The 19,192-nt window shown below is 59.7% G+C and overlaps 1 protein-coding gene across 3 annotated transcripts in view; it reads left to right on the top strand.

Annotated features, from left to right (window-relative positions):
* The first annotated feature begins 6,291 nt into the window (after window positions 1-6,291).
* The window catches only part of NACC2 (NACC family member 2), a 35,063-nt gene continuing 22,162 nt past the window's right edge, over window positions 6,292-19,192 (top strand). Inside the window, exons 1-2 of one of the 3 annotated variants that reach the window (XM_035015469.1) lie at window positions 6,292-6,700; window positions 15,538-16,482. In XM_035015469.1, coding sequence (XP_034871360.1) covers window positions 15,600-16,482 — 883 coding nt within the window. In that variant the 5' untranslated portion in view covers window positions 6,292-6,700; window positions 15,538-15,599. Of the gene's footprint in view, window positions 6,701-14,185; window positions 14,205-15,537; window positions 16,483-19,192 lie in introns of those variants that run through there. The other 2 variants (XM_035015467.1, XM_035015468.1) reach the window with 2 other exon arrangements.

Below are 19,192 nucleotides of genomic sequence, written 5' to 3' on the forward strand. Positions count from 1 at the left end.
GAAATCTACTTTATTTGATAGAGCAACCCCTGTTTTCTTTTGATTGTGTTTGCATGATTTATCTTTTCCTGTCTTTTTCTTTTCAAATTGCCTGTATCATTATGTTTGAAAGTGAGTTTCTTGTAGACAGCATATAATTGGATCCTGTTTTTTTCATCTATTCTGCCAATCTCTGTCTTTTAATTGGTATATTTAGGCGATTTACATTTGATAGAATTATTGATATGCCAGGGCTTAAGTCTGCCATTTTATTTTTTGATCCTGTTTGTTTTGTCCTTTTGTCTGTTTCTCTGTGCCTCCCCCTTCCCTTGACATTAAAATTTCATTTTGATGTATCTGTAATTTTTTTCTTTTCGAAAAAAAGCTTTATTAAGATATAAGTCACATACCATACAGTTACCCATAAGGTACACAATCCAGTGTGTGTAGCCATCATCACAGAATTATGTAACTATCATCACAATCAGTTTTATTATTTTTTATTATTTTTTTAAAGATTTTATTTATTTGTCAGAGAGAGAGCACAAACAAGGGGAGTGGCAGGCAGAGGGAGAAGCTGGCTCCCCACTGAGCAGGGAGCCTGATGCGGGCCTCGATCCCAGGACTCTGAGATCATGACCTGAGCTGAAGGCAGATGCTTCACCGACTGAGCCACCCAGGTGTCCCCACAATCAATTTTAGAACATTTTCTTCAGCCCAGAAAGAAACCCTACACCCTTTAGCTGTCACTCCTATTCCCTCTTTTCCTCCCTGATCCTTTACCACTTCTGGCTCTAGGCAACCACTGATCTGTTTTATGTCCATAAATTGCCTGTTCTAGAGATTTCATATAAATGGGATCATATAATATATGGTCTTTTGTGGCTGGCTTTTTTTTTTTTAACTTACCACGATGTTTTCAGGGTTCATCCATGTCATAGCACGGGTCAGTACTTTGCTCCTCTTTATGGACGAATAATATTCCATTGTATGGCTGTGCCACATCTCATTTATCCATTCATCCATTGATGGACATTTGGGTTGTTTCCACTTTTTGGCTATTGTGAATAATGCTGCTATTCATACACCAGCATGGACATTTGTTTTAATTTCTCTTGGTTTTACCTAGGAGTGGAGTTGTGTATGGCCCACGGCAACTCCATGTTTAACCTTTTGAGGAACTTCCAGATTGTTCTCCAGAAATGGCTGCACCCATGTACATTCCCATCACGTCTTCACCAACACGGTTAATCTATCTTTTTGATGATAGCCATTCAAGTGAGTGTGAAGTGCTATCTCATTACGGTTTTGATTTGCATTTCCCTAATGGCTCATGATGTTGAGCGTCTTTTCACATACGTATTATTGGACATTTGTGTATCTTCTTTGGAGAAATGTTACCAGTGCTTTGCCCATTTTTAAATTGGGTTATTTGTCTTTTTATTGTTGAGTTGTCGGAGTCCTTTATATATTCTAGATACAAATTTCTCATCAGAAATATGATTCCAGATATACCCTCCCATTCTTTGTCTTTTCACCTTCTTGATGGTGCCCTTTGATGCACAAAAGTTTTTATTTTTTAATTTTTTAAAAAAAGATTTTATTTATTTATTTATTTGACAGAGAGAGAGAGACGGCAAGAGAGGGAACACAAGCAGGGGAAGTGGGAGAGGGAGAAGCAGGCTTCCCGTCGAGCACAGAGCCCGATGCAGGGCTTGATCCCAGGACCCTGAGATCATGACCTGAGCCCAAGGCAGTTGCTTAACCGACTGAGCCACCCAGGCACCCCGCACAAAAGTTTTTAAACCTAATGAAGTCAAATTTATCTGGTTTTCTTTTGTAGTTTGTGCTTTTGGGGTCATATCTAAGAATCCGTTGCCTAGCCCAGGGTTATAGAGATTTACCCCTATGTTTTCCTTTTAAGCGTCATATAGTTTTAGCTCTTATATTCAACTCTTTGATTTGTTCTAAGTTAATTCTTGTATATGGTGAGAGGTTAGGGTCCAACTTCATTCTTTTACATGTGAATGTCCAATTGTCCAAGCACCATATTTTGAAAAGATTATTCTTTTCCTGTTGAATGGTCTTGGCCCCCTTGTTGTTTGATCCTAGACTCTCCCTTTTATTCCACTGAACTATGTATGTATCCTCATGTTAGCACCACACTGTTTTGATTACTGTAGCTTCATAGTCTTGAAATTGGAAGTTGTAAGTGCTCCAACTTTGTTCCTTTTCAATAATGTTTTGGCTGTTCTGGGTTCCTTTTACTTCCATATGAATTTTAAGATTAGCTTATTAATTTCTGTGATGATATCAGCCGGGATTTTGATTAGGATCACACTGAATCTGTGGATCATTTTGGGGAGCACTGCTGCTTTAATAATGTTAGATCTTCCAATCCATGAACATGGGTATCTTTCCATCTATTTAGATCTTTAGTTTCTTTCAACAAAATTTTGCAGCTTTCGAAGTGTAAATGTTTACACTACTTCTGTTAAGTTTATTCCCAACTATTTTATGCTTTTTGATGTCATTATAAATGGAACTATTTACTAAATTTCATTTTCAGATTGTTTGTAGCATATAGAAATGCATTTGAGTTTTGTATATTGATCTTATATCTTGTAACCTTGCTGAATTCATTTATTAGCTCTAATAGTTTTTTGGTTGATTCCTTAGAATTTTCTGTGTTACAAGATCATGTCTTCTACAAATAGAGATAGTTTTACTTTTTTCTTTCTAACTATTTTTATTTCACTTTCCGGCCCAGTGGCCTCCACTAGAGCCTCTCCTACAGTGTTGACCTCCTTGCCTTCTTCCTCACATAGTAGAAGCAGCCAGTCTTCTGCTGTTGAGTATAATGTTGGTTGTGGATTTTCACATATGCACTTTTTCAGGTTGAGGAAGTCTCCCCGATTCCTACTTCACTGAGTGTTTTTATGTGTTGTTTGTGTGTTCTGTGTTTTTGGATGACAGATGTTAGAATTATCCGACAGAGTTTAAAGCCTCACTCCAGCCTCCCAGTGTTCCATATTCCCGGAAGTGGGAGTCTAACATAGTTTTGATTCCAGTTTTGATATCAGTTTGAATCATTTAATAGAGTCGACAATAAATTTTATATTTCTTCATAGTCTTGAGCACAATGTAGAAGTTCTCTGGTTGGTCAAACAGTATAAGGAGTTTGGGAAATTCAGATTAACTACTTTCCTCATGAGAAAACACATCCAGATCTTGATAATGAAATGCTAAAATGGGTGCTAGATTTTTAAGTCTCCCCCCGCCCCCCGCCAAGTTATCAGAGCAGTCTGATTTGTTCAGGATTGTGGAAATTTAGAGTTTTATATGGCAGTACTTTTTGAGCTGGTTGTTTCTCTGAAAAGGGTCCCCTCCCCCTTAAATGCTAGCTCATTTACAATATTAGAGGTTCGCTTTCTTTATATTCTGGGAATTCTAAAGGTTTTAGATTTACAAAATCATTTACTATCTGTTAGTGTGTGAGGACACAGCTCCTTAAGAGCCTGTAAGTCATGAACACCCTTCAGAGTTAGGAAAAATTCCAACCTAATGTGGGAGAGGGCTCATCTTGGGTCTAGACACAGAGAACCTGCAGTGTTAACCATGGGTCAGAAGTAAACACAGAGAGCAGCTCACCTTTCCTTGTCTGATGAGAGAGAGAGGTTTCTCTCTGCCGTGGACATGAGCTATGATCTTGATGGATGAACAGACATGACGGACAGCACGGATGAGACCCCTCGTCTGCCCTGGAGAGTCTCCTCGTGGTCAGACCGGAAAGCCCGACCTCAGGCATCACCACCCCCACCCGCTCACTGGCTCACAGCTCGGGGGGTGCTCTGGACGGGGTGGTCCTGGTGACTGCTCCTCCCTGGTCCTTGCCCTGGAGAAGGCACATGGCTCCAACAACAAGTGACCCAGGATTTTGATGGGCAGACAGGCCAGCAGGCAGAAGGCTGGCTGGGAGGGGGGGCACTGGGGGAACAGGTGGTCTCCTGGCCCCTCGAGGCTAATGTCCTGCAGAGCAAAACCCCTCATCCTTGGGGCTGTCTTTTCCTATGGAGAGAGAGCTTTGTGTCTTTCCTGGACAAAAACGAACGTGTTGATGGGTAACGTGATAGAGCCTACGTGGACAGCGGGTCGGAGGGCGTCCTCCCAGCCAGTGGTCATCTTGGAGCGATCTTGGGGGCCCTGCTTCCCTGTGATGGTGAGGGGACGTTTACTTTACTGCCAGGTGTTTGAGAATTCTCGGAACAGCGTACCAGCCATCTGGAATCGATGTTTATCTCCTGAGCTTGCTCCCCTCCCCAGCCTGCCTGCCTGTTTTCTGAGCTGGTGGTCTTGGGTGTCTTGCTGGGGGCGACCCACTGGCTCCAGCTGCCACATGGGCCTCCCGCCCCACCCTCTCCTGGCAGAGGGCAGCATGTCCCCACTGTCCACCGTTCCCTGTCCTGCCTCTCTTGGCTCCTTTCTCTGCTATCTCGGAGCGAGCGCCGGCCTTCCCTGGACCTCCAGCTTCTCCTGCGGGCTGAATCCCCAGCTGACCCCTCCGTGGCCAGGGCCCCCAGGGAGAAGGCCGGGCTTGGGAAGCCTCGTGTTCTGCGGGGCCAGGCGAAGCATCTCCGTGGAGCAGGTGCCCAGCGTGGGTCCGACTGTGGGAGGCAGCGCGTGCCCCAGCCCGGTGTTGCTGCACTAACAGGAGGCCTGACCTCACCCCACTCTACCCCGGTCAGGCCGTGAGCTGGTGGCTGTGGCCTCCCTGACCTCCCTGGGATTCCAGGACAATTAGGGGCCAGGCCTGGGTAGGGCCTGTGCCGTTCGTTCCCTCTCCCCAGCCCCCGAGTGGGGGAGAGTCTCCTTCAGCCTAGAATGTGGCGGTACCAGTGGGCCTTGTCCCAACTCTGTGACAACCCAGAATGAATCGTGTGCTCTGAGGCCAGGATGTGTGGCTGTGTTACACACACACACCTGTCTCCACCTCGGCTCCCCTTCCACCTGTGCAGACCCCCCCCACCCACAGGCTCTCAGGTGGCCTTTGGGTCTGGGAGGGCTCTGGTATGCAGGAGGGAGGTCGTGGTAAGCCCGATACCCATAGCTGGACACCCGGATAGCCGCTAGCTGGCAGAGGGGGATGAGCCAGGGAGGGCTGGGGCCCTGGAGTCCGGAGGGTGGTGAGGCCATGCCCACCCAGCTGCGTCTTCAGTGGTCACCCAGGCGTGTTCCGTTGCTGTTTCGTCCTCTGTGTCAACTTCCACCCTTGAGGTGTGTGGGGCCCGCGGGAAGGGGTGGGCCGGGCTGAGCCAGGCCCTCAGCCTGGGGGGCCAGCAGGCCTGGCTGATCCTCAGGGACTGCACAGAAGGCCTTTCACCCCCTTGTGTCAGCTGGCCAGCCCGTCCCGGAGGTCCTGCCCTTCCCCGTGTGAGCACTGAGCCCTCTGTTCCCGGGCACACCGGCTGGCTAGTCCAGTCCTTGTGCCGCAGTTTCTGTGAGGTCTGGGTGTCTGCAGCCCCCACCTCCCGGCTTGCCATGGGAGCCACAAGAGACACGGGCTGGGGGCTGCCGTGACCCCTGATGGGAGGGGAGTGGTGTCCTGCCCACTGCCCTGGCGGTAAGCGGCGTTCCCTGGGCTGTAAAGTTGGGTATTTAGGGTCTTCATTTTTCATATCAGTAATTACCTTTTATGGCCCCAGCTGCAAGCCGCGGCCTGTGCCTCTGATCCCGGGCGGAGCGGAGAACCCACACCCCCCAGCCCCCTCCGCTCCTCCTCCACACACAGCAAGATGCGTCCGCCTTGCACAAGGGCTTGGGGAGATCGGGGTTTGTGGTTAAGATTCTCACATTGGAGCACGAGGACAATTATGTGTAGCTTTTATTCGGCCCCCAGGATTCTTACTGCATTATCCGTATTTCCTTTATTTTGTGGGATTTCTAGTAAATGGGCTTAAAAATAGGTCTGGGCGTGATGCCAGGCAGATGCGGGCAGCAGGCTCTCTGTGTCTCCTCTGAAGGCAGAGTGGGGCAACCCCTGTGTCACTTGGGCCCGTGCCTCCCACAGGTCCCCCGAGGTAGTCCCGCCGCCGCACCCAGGAGGAGCAGGGCCGTGCCAGCCCAGGTGCCCTGCTCCTGGACGAGAAGCCAGGCTGGGTCTTGGCTGCAGCTGGGGGCCAGGACCAGGGCTGGGCCGGGATGTGTGCTGCTCAGGAAGGCAGGGCTGGGGGCATTTGGGGTCTGGGTGAGGGGGGGTGCCTGCCGGGCCCGGTGGAGGCTTGAGCACCTCTGCGCTCACTGGCTGAGCTTTGCCCGGGGGCCCCTGGTGTACCAGCTGCAACCTGGCCCACGGGGGCCCTGAGATCTATCAGTGCCACCTGCTGGGGTCCCAGATGCCCCTTGGATGCCCACCTTGAGGTGGGCACTGTATTGGGCCCTAAATAGCTGGCGTGGCCTCTGTCCTCTCTCCTTGACCCAGACCCTCCTGTTCTCTAGGTCCTGTGCTGTGTCTCCTTGCAGACAGGAGGACTGGCCCCAGACGGCAGAGCTGAAGCCCACCCAGATCTCTCCTGCCCATGCAGGGCTGGAGCCTCCTCCGGGCTCAGAAGACCCACCATCCCATCCTTGTGGCCCTTAAGTGGCTTGGTGCTCTGTCCAGGATTCCATCCCCAGAGTGGGGCGTCATCCCAGAGGGTCGGGACATTTGGTTCTGCACTACCGTGTGAGCTGAGCAGGTGGGGTGGGGGGGAGGGCAGGCAGAGTGTTCAGAGGGTTAAACGTGGAGACAGGGTGGTGGAGACAGCCCCCACCCATGGGGTAGACCCTCACGGTCCACGGGGGCGGCCTCTGTGAGCCGGGTGGCTGCGTCAGGTGGGCAGCTGAGTGTCCTTGGGCAGGGAAGGAGGCACATGCTGGAAACCCCTTAGGGAGAAGGTGAGACAGGCTGGCTGGCCCTGGGGGACTGGGGCGCATCCCTGGGCTTCTGTGGGCATCTCCCCCACCCCATGCTTGTCTCTGACTTTAGGGCCAACAAGGCTGAGGTTGGCCAGGGAGTGGCTGGGGACCCTGCTGCCCAGCCCCAGGCCAGGTGGGCCACCATCACCAGCAGCCTGCTTGCCTGGAGCTCTGAGGTGGGGTCTGCTGCGTCGTGGCCCCTGTCTCTGCGTAATTGCCCCCCCCCCAGCGGCTGATTTAGTATTTCTTTGTCGGTCTGATTTACATTAGGTTTTTAAGCATAATTAGAAATGCAGCGGAGCTTTGTGTCTTACCTCGACTATTTATGGCACGAAATGCAGATGAGGAAGGGCTATGAATATTAACGGGCGGGGGTGTGTGGCGGAGTCGCTGTGGGTAAGGAGTTGGTGACCGGCACAGGGCAGCGCCCGCCTCCTGCCCGCCCGCCGGGGACCCCCCATCTGGCCCCCAGGTGCTCCGGGACCCCCCCTACCCCCACCACGGACCATCAGCAGGGGAGAGTGCCATGGAGAGGGCTGAGGAGAGGGTCCAGCTCCATGGGGCCTGGCCAGCTCAGTCTGGGCAGCCCCCGAGTGCCCCCTGAGCCAGGGGTGCAAGGGGGGGTACCTCACGTCAGCTGATAAGGGAGGAGGAGGCCCGTCTGCTTGTGCGTGGAGCTGGCTTTTTAAGTTATTAAACTATGCCCGAGGGAGACACTCTTCAAGCTTACGTTATTTAAATTACAAATACGGGTGAGGGAGATTGTCGGCTCTGTTCAAAACACTGCTTCACATTCTTTGGAAGCCTTCTGGAACTGTTCTGTGGCTCATGTGTGAGGACTTGCTGGGTCCACAGGGCTCCCGGCTCCTCCTCTGAGTGACCGTTCACGCCGTGTTTGTTTGTCCCCAACCCCACGCCCACGCTAAAGTCAGAATATTTGAGGGAAGGGTAGGAGGCTGGCATGTCGGTGGCAGGCTGTCGTGCTCGGTGGGCGGCGGCACGTGGGCTCGGCTGGGCCACACCGGCCACTGGACCGGACCCTTGTCAGAGTCTGCACCGTGGGACGCCTGCCCAGATGCAGGACCTCCTGTTCCGTCCGATGGGTGTCTTCCCAGCCCGACCCAGCCCCCTGGCCCGGCAGCGTGGCTCTGATGGCCATTGGTGGCCTGCCCGGTGCCCTGGGTCCTTGGGCGTGTGCTGGTCTCTGAGGACCAGCCCTGTGTCTCTGGCGCTCTCCTTGGGGCGGCAAGGGGGAAGGCTTGATAAGCACATGTTTGAATTTGCAGATTCTGGCTTGCTGCCCTTTTCTGTTTGGGGAAAAAAAAAGGTTCCAGGCAAACGTGTGTTAGTGGAGTTAAAACCGGCTCTGAGGCTTGATGCCAGTCCAGGCTGTGGTCTGGGGTGGAGGCTGCCAGGTGCCTGGAGCGCGGTGAGCCAGGGTGGAAGTTTCCGGGGGCCTGTGTGCCCCTTCCCCTGGGGGTCTCCTCTGCCGCCGAGCTCTGGGGGCCCCTCCCTCTCTTGACAAAGAAGCTTGCGCTGGCTGGGTGCTGACGCGGGATGCTGGGGAGGGGGCAGGTCCCGGCCCCCAGGCCTCTGCAGGGGCACGCTGTGGGTGCCGCGGTCTCCTCGTCCACACCCACCCGGAGAGCAGGGGCTGGGACGCAGGCGCACAGTAGGGGTGGGGGCTGCACGTTGGGGACTTGGTGGAGGGGCTCCTGGCAGCAGAGACCCCGCCCTGGAGCCCTGCTTCTGCTCACCCTGGCCCTTCAGGGGTGACTGGCCCTTCCATTAGCAGCGAGCCCGTGGCTGCTCGGCCTTGTTTTAGGATGTATTAAAAGTTTAATGCAGACCTCAGGACCAAGTTGGTTGGTGCCTCGCCCGGCGCCCAGGGGACCTGGCCCGCTCTGAGCGGCCCAGGCCCCCATGCTGAGAACCGGCTCCTCTACCCTTGAAGGGCCCGCCTCCCTCCCTGGCCCCCTCACGGGAGCAGAGCCAGAGCATTAACTGGGGTTGGGGATGGAAGTGAGCTTCTGCTCCCCATAACTGGAGCCTGCCCTGTCCCTGGTCCAAAGGGGGCCTCCCTCCCTGCCGACCGACCCCTCCTCACCCTCTCTTAGCAGCCCTGACGGCTCACTGTGTGCGTGCTGACTCACAGGGTACCTCGCCTCCCTCCGGGCCCCGGACCCCCGAGCACCTTGACTTTTAGGGGGTGTCCCTGTGGCCAGGCTGGCTTCTCCCAGGCTGGCGGGGGCAGCCCCCAGGATGGGTTTCGGCCTCCGGGCAGGGGAGGCAGGGAGGCAGAAGGGGCTCCTTTTTTCCTGGTGCGCCTGCCTCCCTCCCTGCCTGCCGCGGTGAACTAGCTGTGTGTTTGCTCAGGCCCGGGCCTCTTATTAGATTGGAAAAATTAAATCCTGCACAGTAATTGTATTTAATTTCAGTTACCTCGCCTCTCCTTCCCTTGCTGGTGGTGACCCTGCAGAAGTTAAACGCTGCATTCCTCTGCCAAAGGAGGCTCCTTGGGATCTGGGGGTGGGGCTTGGGCGGGTATGGGAGAATGAGGAGTGGCGGGGCTGGGGTCCTGGCAGGGCTTCTGAGGACGTCTGGCCGGGACCTGCAGACCTTGGAGACGTGTCTGGGTGGGGTCCTGGGAAGGAGGCCCCTCCTCTTGGACTGCCCATCCTTCTCTGGTCCTCTGGGCCCCGAAGGGAAGTCCTTGGCATGCTCCTGGTACCTGTTAGAGCCCAGTGTGGCCGGCCGTGGCCTGGCCGCACCCCGAGAATCCGTGCCCCACTTGCATGCTGCCTAGGCCCTTGGGCCCTGTGTGGGTGCATGTCTGCAGCTCTTGGGGCCAGTACTCCCACCCCCTTGTCATGGCGCTCCTTCCCTCATCCACCTGCAGGCAGCGCTGCCCTTGGGGGGCTGGGAGGAGCTTTGGTTGACAACCCGTAACCCCAGGTCCTAGATCCTAGCTCTCCCTGAGGGAGGGGTCTGCAGAGAAGAGACACCCCCCCCACACACACTACTCATGTTTTCTCATTCTGGGGGAGGTCTTGGAGTGAGTCTGGGGTGGGGGCCCCCTGAGGCTGGCGCAGCTCCAGGGGCTGGACTCTGGCTTTGGGGTTTCCCAAAGTGGGTTCCATTCTGAAGGGCATTATGAGGGGGGAGGGTTCCGTGGTGCAGTGGCTTTGAGGATGGCCAGAATGAATGGAGAGATCTCTGATAGTCCTCCTGGCTCTTCAGAACCTTCCAGACGCCACTGGGCCGGCGACTGTTGCTGTGGGGTGGGGCGAACCAAAGGGTGTTGCTCGGGAAGCTGGGAGATGGGGAAACCGAGGCATAGAAGGGGAAAGGTGTTCTTGTGGGGCTGGGCCCTGCCGCACAGGGAAAGGTGAGGGGGTGTCCCCGCTGCCCTCAGCCCGCTCAGGTCCTGGGGCCCTCCTGTCTGGCCATCGTGCGAGGGTCGGCCTGAGGCCTGTCCTAATTTCATGGCTCTGGGCACGTAAACCAAGCCTTTATTTTATTCTTTCCTCCTGAAGTCCAGCTTTGTTCGCGTCCCAGCCAAGGCTTCTAAGAAAGCAATCTAACCCCCCCCACCCCTGGGCTGCCAGGGGCTGGGCTGTGGGGCAGGAGCTCCTCCCGTGCAGGTGGCTTGAGGACACAGGGGCAGCAGCCCGGCTGTCCCCTCTCCCCGGGGACCAGACAGCCTCATCACCTAACAGGGGAATAATGGTCCCTCTCTGGGCATGCAGCCTGGCCTGCAACCCTGAGGCGCAGGCGCTGGCCGCGACGGGCGGGGGAGGGGGGCGGAGGGAGACACCCACCTGACCACCGCCTCCCGTGCAGGTCACGGCAGGTAGGCGTCCTCGTGGTGCCGTTTACCAAGGCATCGTGCCAGGCTTGAGCCGAGTGCCTGACGAATGCCATTGCCCTCGACCCTGCGGTGACCGTCCAGGGTAAACCCGACCCTCCTTGACAGATGAGCATCCCAGATGTGGTGCCACCTGCCTGAGGCCACAGGACGTGGACACAAAGTAGTCGGGGCGGGGCTGGCATGGGGTGGGGGGGCGCGTTGGCCTGCTGGGACCCAGGATTCCCACCCAGCCGACCAGGCAGGGCCTGCTTTCTGAAGGGACGGGCTCTGAGGGCCTCATGCTGTCCCCTGCTCTCAGTTTGGGACCTGGCCACTGCCCTGCCCAGCCCTAGGCAGTTGGGGCCCTCTGGGAACTGGGCCCGGTGCAGCGTTGCTGGCCTCTGCCCACCCCCGCCAGCCTGGGTCACCCCCTCTCAGCACCAGAGCCCTCGTCTGGCCCAGGGGAGCCTGCCTGGCTTTCTGGGAGACTCCTGGCAGTAGGTGCTGTGGGTCTGTGAAGGGGCCATTTGGGGGCCCCTCTCCAATGCACTGTCACCGGCCAGCACAGCCCCACTCTTGCGGCCCTCCCTGGCGTGCCCAGCATTTGCCTAAATGCCCAGCAGACATTGGGCAGACCCACCCTGCCCTTGTTCAGCTCAAGAGTGGCACCTGGCAGGCTTCTCGGAGGAGGTGACAAAGAGGCAGCGTCCTGAAGTGGGCAGGTCTGTCCCAGGGAGTGCAGGCTGTGTGTACTGGGGCCCGGGGGGCAGAGTCCTACACCCAGGCCAAGGTTGGCCCTGCTCTCCCCTTCCCTCCCCAGCACAGTTCCACCAGGCTTTGGCCTCTGTTTCCCCATTTCGCCCTGCCTGTGGCCTAGTCTGCCTGCCTTTGTGGCTGCGTGGCATGTGGGGGCTGTGTCCCCTGCCCCCACCCCAAGGCTTCAGCTCCCTCATCTTGAGGCCATTGGGCTTCTCCTGCGCCCCAAGAAAAGGAGACCATCCCCAGTCTGGGGGCCTGACAGGGCTTCTGGTGGGGGCTTCCCTGGGTCGGTCTTTCTGGGTCTGGATAAAGGTGAGCTGGCAAGGCTGCCCCCTCGGAGCTGCTGCTCAGGGCAGCCGAATGGCCGTCCCCCAGGCAATGGCTGACCGTGGCCCCAGGACCTTCCTAAGGGCAGTGGGGACCTGGCTGTGAGGGGCGTGTGGCCTGAAGCCCGTCTGCCCGCTGGACTTGCCTCATGCAGCTGGAGGTGAGGGAGGGCTGAGGTCTGGCCTCACTGCATCACCAGGGCTTTGGGGGGCTGAGGGGCAGGCCCCCGTGTCCCCCGGCCGGCCCCTGCATCCTCAGAGCAGCGAGCGGGGACCAGTTCTGTCAACCTGCACCCAGAGGGCTTGTCACCCCCCAGAGGGTAGTCCTCAGCCCCCTGCAGGAGGTGCAGAGCTGCCCCTGGAGGAGCCCCTGCTGCCGGCCGCCCGGCGGGCGCTTCCCTACACCTGGGTTTCTTCCTGCTCCGTTCCTTCCGCAGTGTTTTATCTGCTCTCGGAAGCCGAGCCGCCGTGGGAACGGGGAGGTGCCAGATGGCCCTTTCTTTCTCTGGATGCCACTTGCTGGTGGGAGGGCTGCTGCCTGGCTCCCCCAGGCCCTCCCCGCTCCAGCCACCAGGGTTAGTTGTCAGGGTGGTGGCCACCTGTATGGGGGGGCTGCAGGGGACTGGACCTCCGACCCTGCCAGTCTCGACCCCCTGCCTCTCTGCAGGGGTCTGAGGTCTTCCCAGGGCCACAGTTGGTGGCAAGAGGGGAAACCGAGGCTGGGCGGGCCACAGGCAGTGTGAGCCTGGAGCAGGACAGGCAGCATGCACAGCACAGCCTCCCCTCCCGAGAGAGGCCCAGGGGCGGCGGGATGCGGCGGGATGCGGCGGGATGCGGCGGGCCCCGCGCGGCAGCCTGGCCCCCTTCCTCCCGTCACCATCACAGGTGGTGACTTGGCTGCCCGCCTGTGGGGATGGGTCCGTCGGGGCTGCTGGGTGCGTCCACCCGGGCCTGGCCCAGCTGCACGCACAAAGTTGTTCTTGACAAGACCCGCGTCGGGGGTTGGGGGACAGGGTGACTTCCCTGGGCAAGTGGGATGGGGTGCGGGACTGTGCTCATTGGGCCTGATTGCTCCGGGGACCCAGGGAGAAGTGTGGACGGGGAATGGGGCGCTGCGGGGCCCTGGGCCTCCTCTCCCACTTCTTTTTCTTCACCCCTTTTCTCATCTTCTCATGCTTCTTTTCTCATCACCCCTCCTGCCCCCCACTGCTGGGCTCCCCACTCTCATGTAGCTCTTACCCCGTCTGCCCCGCCCCCTCATCCCCCATACCCTCTTGTCTCCCTTATCCCCCTGTCCCCTCATCTCCTTGTCCACCCCCGTCTCTTTCCATCCTCCTTGTCCCCCATTTCCCCAACCCCCATACCCGCCATCCCCCTTATCCCCCCTATGCCCACCATCCCCTTTGTCCTTCCCACCCCATCCTCCTGCCCCTTGCTCCCCTTGTCCCCTCCCATCCCCCTTGTCCCCATCCCCCTGCTCTCCTTGTCCCCCCAGTCCTCTCCTCCCCCTTGTCTCCCATCCCCCTGTCCCCTGCCCTTGTCTCCTCTTCTCCCGTCCCTCCACCCCCTTGTTCCCCTACCCAACTTGTCCCCCATCCCTTTGTCCCCCGTCCCCTTATCCTCCTGTCCCCCTTTTCCCCCAGCCCCTTCCCCTGTGCCCCCCTGTGCCCTGGCCCCCCGCCCGCCCTGGAGGAGTTGGGTGGCCCTGCCAGCCCTGCAGACTGTTTGGAATAGTTTAAATGCTTTGACGCTCGGGCTCTACGGGATGGCAGAGCGGCAGTTTACTGGGTAATTCACATGCAGAGCTGCACCATAAATCTCGGGCGCTCAGTTGCCGTGGCACCACGGAGCGTTTCCCCACGTACAGTACAGTATTTCTGCCATCTTTGTTTGCATTGCGGTGAGTCATCAAAGTCTGTCTTGTACCAACACCCGGAGCCGTGCATTCCTCTGGCACTGGCACTCCACTGTTTTTAAAGCTGGGGCTGGAGCTGGCATTTACTTGGGCTCCGAAATCAAAGGCGGCTATTCATTCCCGAGAGCTGCCTGAATGTCCGTCTGCATCCGGCCTCTTCATTTAGATGCTGTGCGCTGCCCCGGAGAGCCGGGCTGGGTGCAGCTGAGCTGCGGCCGCCGAGCCCAGCGCGGAGACTCTCTGCCCTCCTCCTCCTCCTCCTCCTCCTCCTCCTCCTCCTCCTCCTCCTCTCCCCCGGCTCCTCGCGCCCTCCCCACCCCAAGGGCTCGCGCTCCGTTTGCTGCATTCCCGGAGCAGCCGGCGAGCCTGCCCCTGCCAGGCTGAGCGGGCAGTGCCGGGCCACCGGCGGCAGCCGCCAAAGGTAGGTCTCCCCTGCGGGCCGGTGCCACGGCCGGCCCGGCAACTTCTCCGCAGCGGGGGCACTGCGGGCCCTCCCCCAGCGGCCACCCATCTGCCCAACTCCTGTCGCCGGGGTCCAGGCGCTCCGCCCTCCCTCCGCCCTCCCTCCCCGGCCACCCGGCGCCTCTACGGCCGCCTGCACTTTCCTCCCGCGGGACAGAGCAGCCCTTTGTGCGGGCGCCGCTGTGCGGAGTTGGGCCGGCGCCTTCTCCGCCCGGCCGTCCCCAGCCCCCACCCCTCTGTGAACCGGGCATCAGATCAACCTCGCTGGAGCTCCGTCCCCCAGCCCCTAGGGCGCCCGGTGGCGGCAGAGGGAGCGGCATCCCAAGCCCTTGCCGGTCCCCCCCCCCCGCCCCGTCTCCCCCTGACCCCTTTAGTCACCTGGGCTGGGACCGAGCCAGCAGGGATTGGCCAGTGTGGGGAGCTGGGGCACTGGGAGGGCGGGCAGGTGGGGCTGCGCCAGGCTCCCAGCTGCTGGTCTGGCCGGGTCCCTGCCGGTGGCCTGGGGAGCCCGTCCCGGGGGAGGGGCAGTGGGGGGGGCGCCTGACTTCGAGCTTCCGCTAACTCGGCTCACTGCCCTGGGCGCCCCCACCCCGGCCCTCCTCTTCAGCCACTGGGGCGGGACTCCCCCCGCGTGGGCCCTCCGTGCAGCTAGTGCTATGAGGGAAAAGAAGAAAAACAAACCAGAAACCAGAAGACCCCCTTGCAAGACCCGCTCGCTCGCTCTGGGTTCCGGCCCCCTCAGGGGAAGGGCTGGGAGGGGCTCCTTTGCTGCTAACTTTTTCTTGGGGAGAAGAGTTTGCAGACGCGGCCCGCCACCCTCACCCCTCCCAGCCGCCGCCACCCTCACCCCTGGCAGCCGCTGCGGGTGGTGGTGCCCTGTTCCGTGTTCTGTCCTCTGTCCTCCCCATCCTCCCAGAGTGCAGGCCTCCATTTCTGTTCCCGGTGTCTGCTAAGACGGGGTGTCCCTGCCCTGAGGGCTCCGGCGCTCTCCTGGGGGTGGGCTCTGGGAGCTGCGCGAGGTGTGGGGGGCATGCCCCTGGCTGGAATGCGGCTGTGCAGCTCTGAGCCCAGCAGGGTCCCGCCGCCCGCCGTGAGGAGCTTGGCCCCAGGACCTCCCCTGGGCCCCTCGGCTGGAGGGGGTCCCGCTGGAGGGCGGCGGGGGGGGCACCGCGTGGAGGAGGGGTGGAGGAGGGCACGGGCGCGCTGGGGCAGAGCACGTTTGCACGTCCTTGGTGGTGGGCCCTGGCGTCTGGGGGCCTGACCAGGTGTCCCCGTGCCCTCTCTCCCCACAGATGTGCCCCCCTCGGGCGCTCCCGCGCTGAGTCTGAGGCCCGCCCTCTAGCGCCTGCCCGCCATGTCGCAGATGCTGCACATCGAGATCCCCAACTTCGGGAACACTGTGCTCGGCTGCCTCAATGAGCAGCGCCTGCTGGGCCTCTACTGTGATGTGTCCATTGTGGTCAAAGGCCAGGCTTTCAAGGCCCACCGGGCCGTCCTGGCCGCCAGCAGCCTGTACTTCCGCGACCTGTTCAGCGGCAACAGTAAGAGCGCCTTCGAGCTGCCGGGCACCGTGCCGCCTGCCTGCTTCCAGCAGATCCTGTCCTTCTGCTACACGGGCAGGCTGACCATGGCGGCCAGCGAGCAGCTCGTGGTCATGTACACGGCCGGCTTCCTGCAGATCCAGCACATCGTGGAGCGCGGCACAGACCTCATGTTCAAGGTGAGCTCGCCCCACTGTGACTCGCAGACCGCCATGATCGAGGACGCCAGCTCTGAGCCCCAGAGCCCCTGCACCCAGCTGCAGCCGGCCGCCCCCGCAGCCCCCCCCTACGTCGTGTCCCCCTCCGTGCCCATCCCACTGCTGACCCGTGTGAAGCATGAAGCCATGGAGCTGCCGCCGGCCGCCGGCCCGGGCCTGGCCCCCAAGCGCCCGCTGGAGACGGGGCCCCGGGATGGCACAGCGGTGGCGGGCGCCACGGTGGCGGGCGCAGCCCCTCTCAAGCTGCCCCGGGTCTCCTACTACGGGGTGCCCAGCCTGGCCACCCTCATCCCCAGCATCCAGCAGGTGCCCTACTCCCAGGGGGAGCGGACCAGTCCGGGGGCCAGCAGCCTGCCCACCACCGACAGCCCCACGTCTTACCACAACGAGGAGGACGAGGAGGATGACGAGGCCTACGACACCATGGTGGAGGAGCAGTATGGCCAGATGTACATCAAGGCCACCGGCAGCTATGCAGGTAACGCGCGGTGGGGGCTGGCCCCGTGCCCCGACCGCGCCACCCGCCAGTGTGTGGGCACGCCTCCAGGCCCCGTGGGTACCGAGGCGAGCCTGACCTCGGCCCCGTGGCACGGGCAGCCTGGCCGTGGCCGCTCGGGGAGGCCGCTGTGCCAGGGAGTGCAGGGGACGGTCCCCAACCTAGGCTTGCTGAGCTAGGGGGGCAGGGCCTTGGCTGAGGACCGGACACTTAACGCTGGGTGAACCCCCCCCCCGGGAAGCTGCAGCCTGTGGGGCGGGGCCCACTCTTGCACGGGTCACAGAGGACACTGAGGGCCTCGGTGGCCCAGGGACCTGCCCGAGGGCTCACAGGGTAGTAGGCAACCCACCTGCTCAAGACCTTAGCGACCTGGTGTGGCCCGGTCTGCTTGACCTTTGACCTCAGCCCTTCCCTGTGACTGTCAGTGAGGCCAGAGACTCCCCTGTACCTGGCTCACGTGCCACCACCTCCCTGGGTCCAGCACTGAGGGACAGGCCGGAAGGTGCTTGTTGAACTGAATGAGCTGCCCCCCGTTATTTGTGGGGGGTCCCCCACTGGGGGCCTGCACACCTGAGATGCCCCCACTTAGCATGGTGTTACAGATTGCGTCCCAGTCCCTGGAGACCATTCAGGGTCTGCTAGGTAGAGGGTCCAGTAGTTGGGGCCCCAGATCGGGTGTCCACCTGCCGTCCGTATTCCCCGAAAACTGGCTGTGCGCCTGGGCCCGCTGCCTGCTCATTTGCATGCAGGGCCCATGCCCAGTGCACTGGCTCTGGACACATGGTGCTAGCGGGAAGTGACGTCCCAGAACTGGGGCCCCGAGGGGCAGTGTGGTGACTCTTTCCTGCCCTCTGTTCCCCTGTGTCCTGGTGCCCTGGTGGGGCAGATGCTGCCCCCCCATCTACTCCTCCACCTCTAGGCCGGTACTGGTCGATCTGACCAGCTGGGGCCCTTGGGATGGCCACTTCCCCGCGAGCAGCCAAGGACTGGATGGTGTGGCCAAGCCGGGGGGAGCAGGGAGGCTCTGCCTGGGCGCCCGCCTGCCCTCCTCAGGGGCTGTGAGTGAATGATGTTTACCTAGAGCTCATTATTTGAATGTACGTGGTCATATTGAGTGACTTGCACAGGACACGAGCATGAAGGCCACGTTGATCTGGACTTGGTTCTTCTTGGAGTGGCAGAGGGAAGGGCTTGGTGTCCTGATACCAGGAAACCTGCAAGCTCTGGCTCGGCCCTTCAGAGGGCCACTGGGCTTGGGCCTTAGAGGGAGCCTCTGGGGACGTGCCCTGTGTGGAGTTTCCTCTGCCCACTGCTGACGGCCACCTCGGGACCCGGGGAAGGGCCATGTGGAGCCCCAGACCCAGCCAGAGGGAGCTGGAATCTGCCAAGGGTCCAGGGGCGGGGGCCGTCCACCAGTGGCCCACAGTGGGACACCGGAGCTGGGAGAGGACCCCAGCCTCCAGACGTCTCCATCCAATGTGGCCATGAGCCTTGGCAGGAGTGGGATGCTGAGAAATAGGATGAGGTGTTGGGATTGCTGGGTGCAGGTACAATGCCTTAGCCCATCTGAGTACACCTGCCTGTCTAGCCGGACGAGTGTGGGGCCCTCTCCTCACCTGGACAGTGGCCTGTCTGTCCTTGGGTTTTCCAAGGAGCCAATGGGACAGTGGCCATGGGAAGGCCAGGGTAGGGGTTGGAGGCCGAGCTGCCCGGGGCTGCCCCTCTGCCTTGACCGTGACCCAGCTTTCTCACCAGCCCCCCACCCCGACCCCCCAGCTCTCAGACAAGATGCCAGGGGCATAGGCCTGGCCCAGGGCCGTGTGCCTGCAGGGGGTCACCCATCCATCAGCGCCCCTTACCCCCTTCTGGGGGTGTTGGAGGGAGGATGGGAAATGGGAGAGGACAGTGGGCACGGGCGGGCAGGGCTTGGGGCCGGCTTGGGGTGCTACAGTCTGGGTTTTCTCCTCGGTGAGACCATAAGTGGGGCAGGGAGGGGGGTGTGTGATTTCTTGGTTAAAATCTAGGTTATTGGCAGTGACGTCGCTGCCATCACTGGGCCCTGGGTGAGCTGGGAAGAGGGTTGTGGGGGAGGGGGCCGTGGGGGCAAGCAGGCAGAGAGAGGGGCCTGCCCTCAGAGGCTGCCTGCCCGCCCCCCGGGCTCCCTCTGCACACTGGCTTGGCCAGGTTGGGGGACATCCTAACAGCCCCCTGGGCCGTTGAGCAGCCTGCTGCCCCCAGTCTGGGGCCCGGACACGGGCTGGGCAGGCCTGTCTTGGAGCTGGTGGAGTGTGTTCCAGGGTGCACCCCTGCCATATAAGGGCATGTGGGAGTCCCTCCTTCCTGGCCTGTTTCCCCACCTGTCAAGGGAGAGGTGGGCCCGAGTGACCTTCAAGGGTCTTGACCAGCACCGTCCGTGTAGGAAGGTGTGGGACGCCACAGGGGTGCTCCCATCTCCACCCTCCATCTTGTGAAGAACCATTAGCAGCTCCTGTGTGGTGAGCCTCTTGTTTTGGAAATCAAGGGGTTAAACATGACAGATGAGGTTAGTTGACCGTCCCGGTGGTCCCACTGTGTTCCCACAGGGCCTCTGTCCCCGTGTCTCCTGCACCTCCTTGTCCATCGTCCATTGGGCGGAGACACCATAACTGATTTATCTAGTCCCCGAGGACACTGGGGTTGTTTCTGATTTGTT

The sequence above is a fragment of the Mirounga leonina genome, unplaced genomic scaffold, assembly GCF_011800145.1.
Source record: "Mirounga leonina isolate KUSES-001 unplaced genomic scaffold, KU_Mleo_1.0 Mir_170, whole genome shotgun sequence".
Classification (NCBI taxonomy): domain Eukaryota; kingdom Metazoa; phylum Chordata; class Mammalia; order Carnivora; family Phocidae; genus Mirounga; species Mirounga leonina.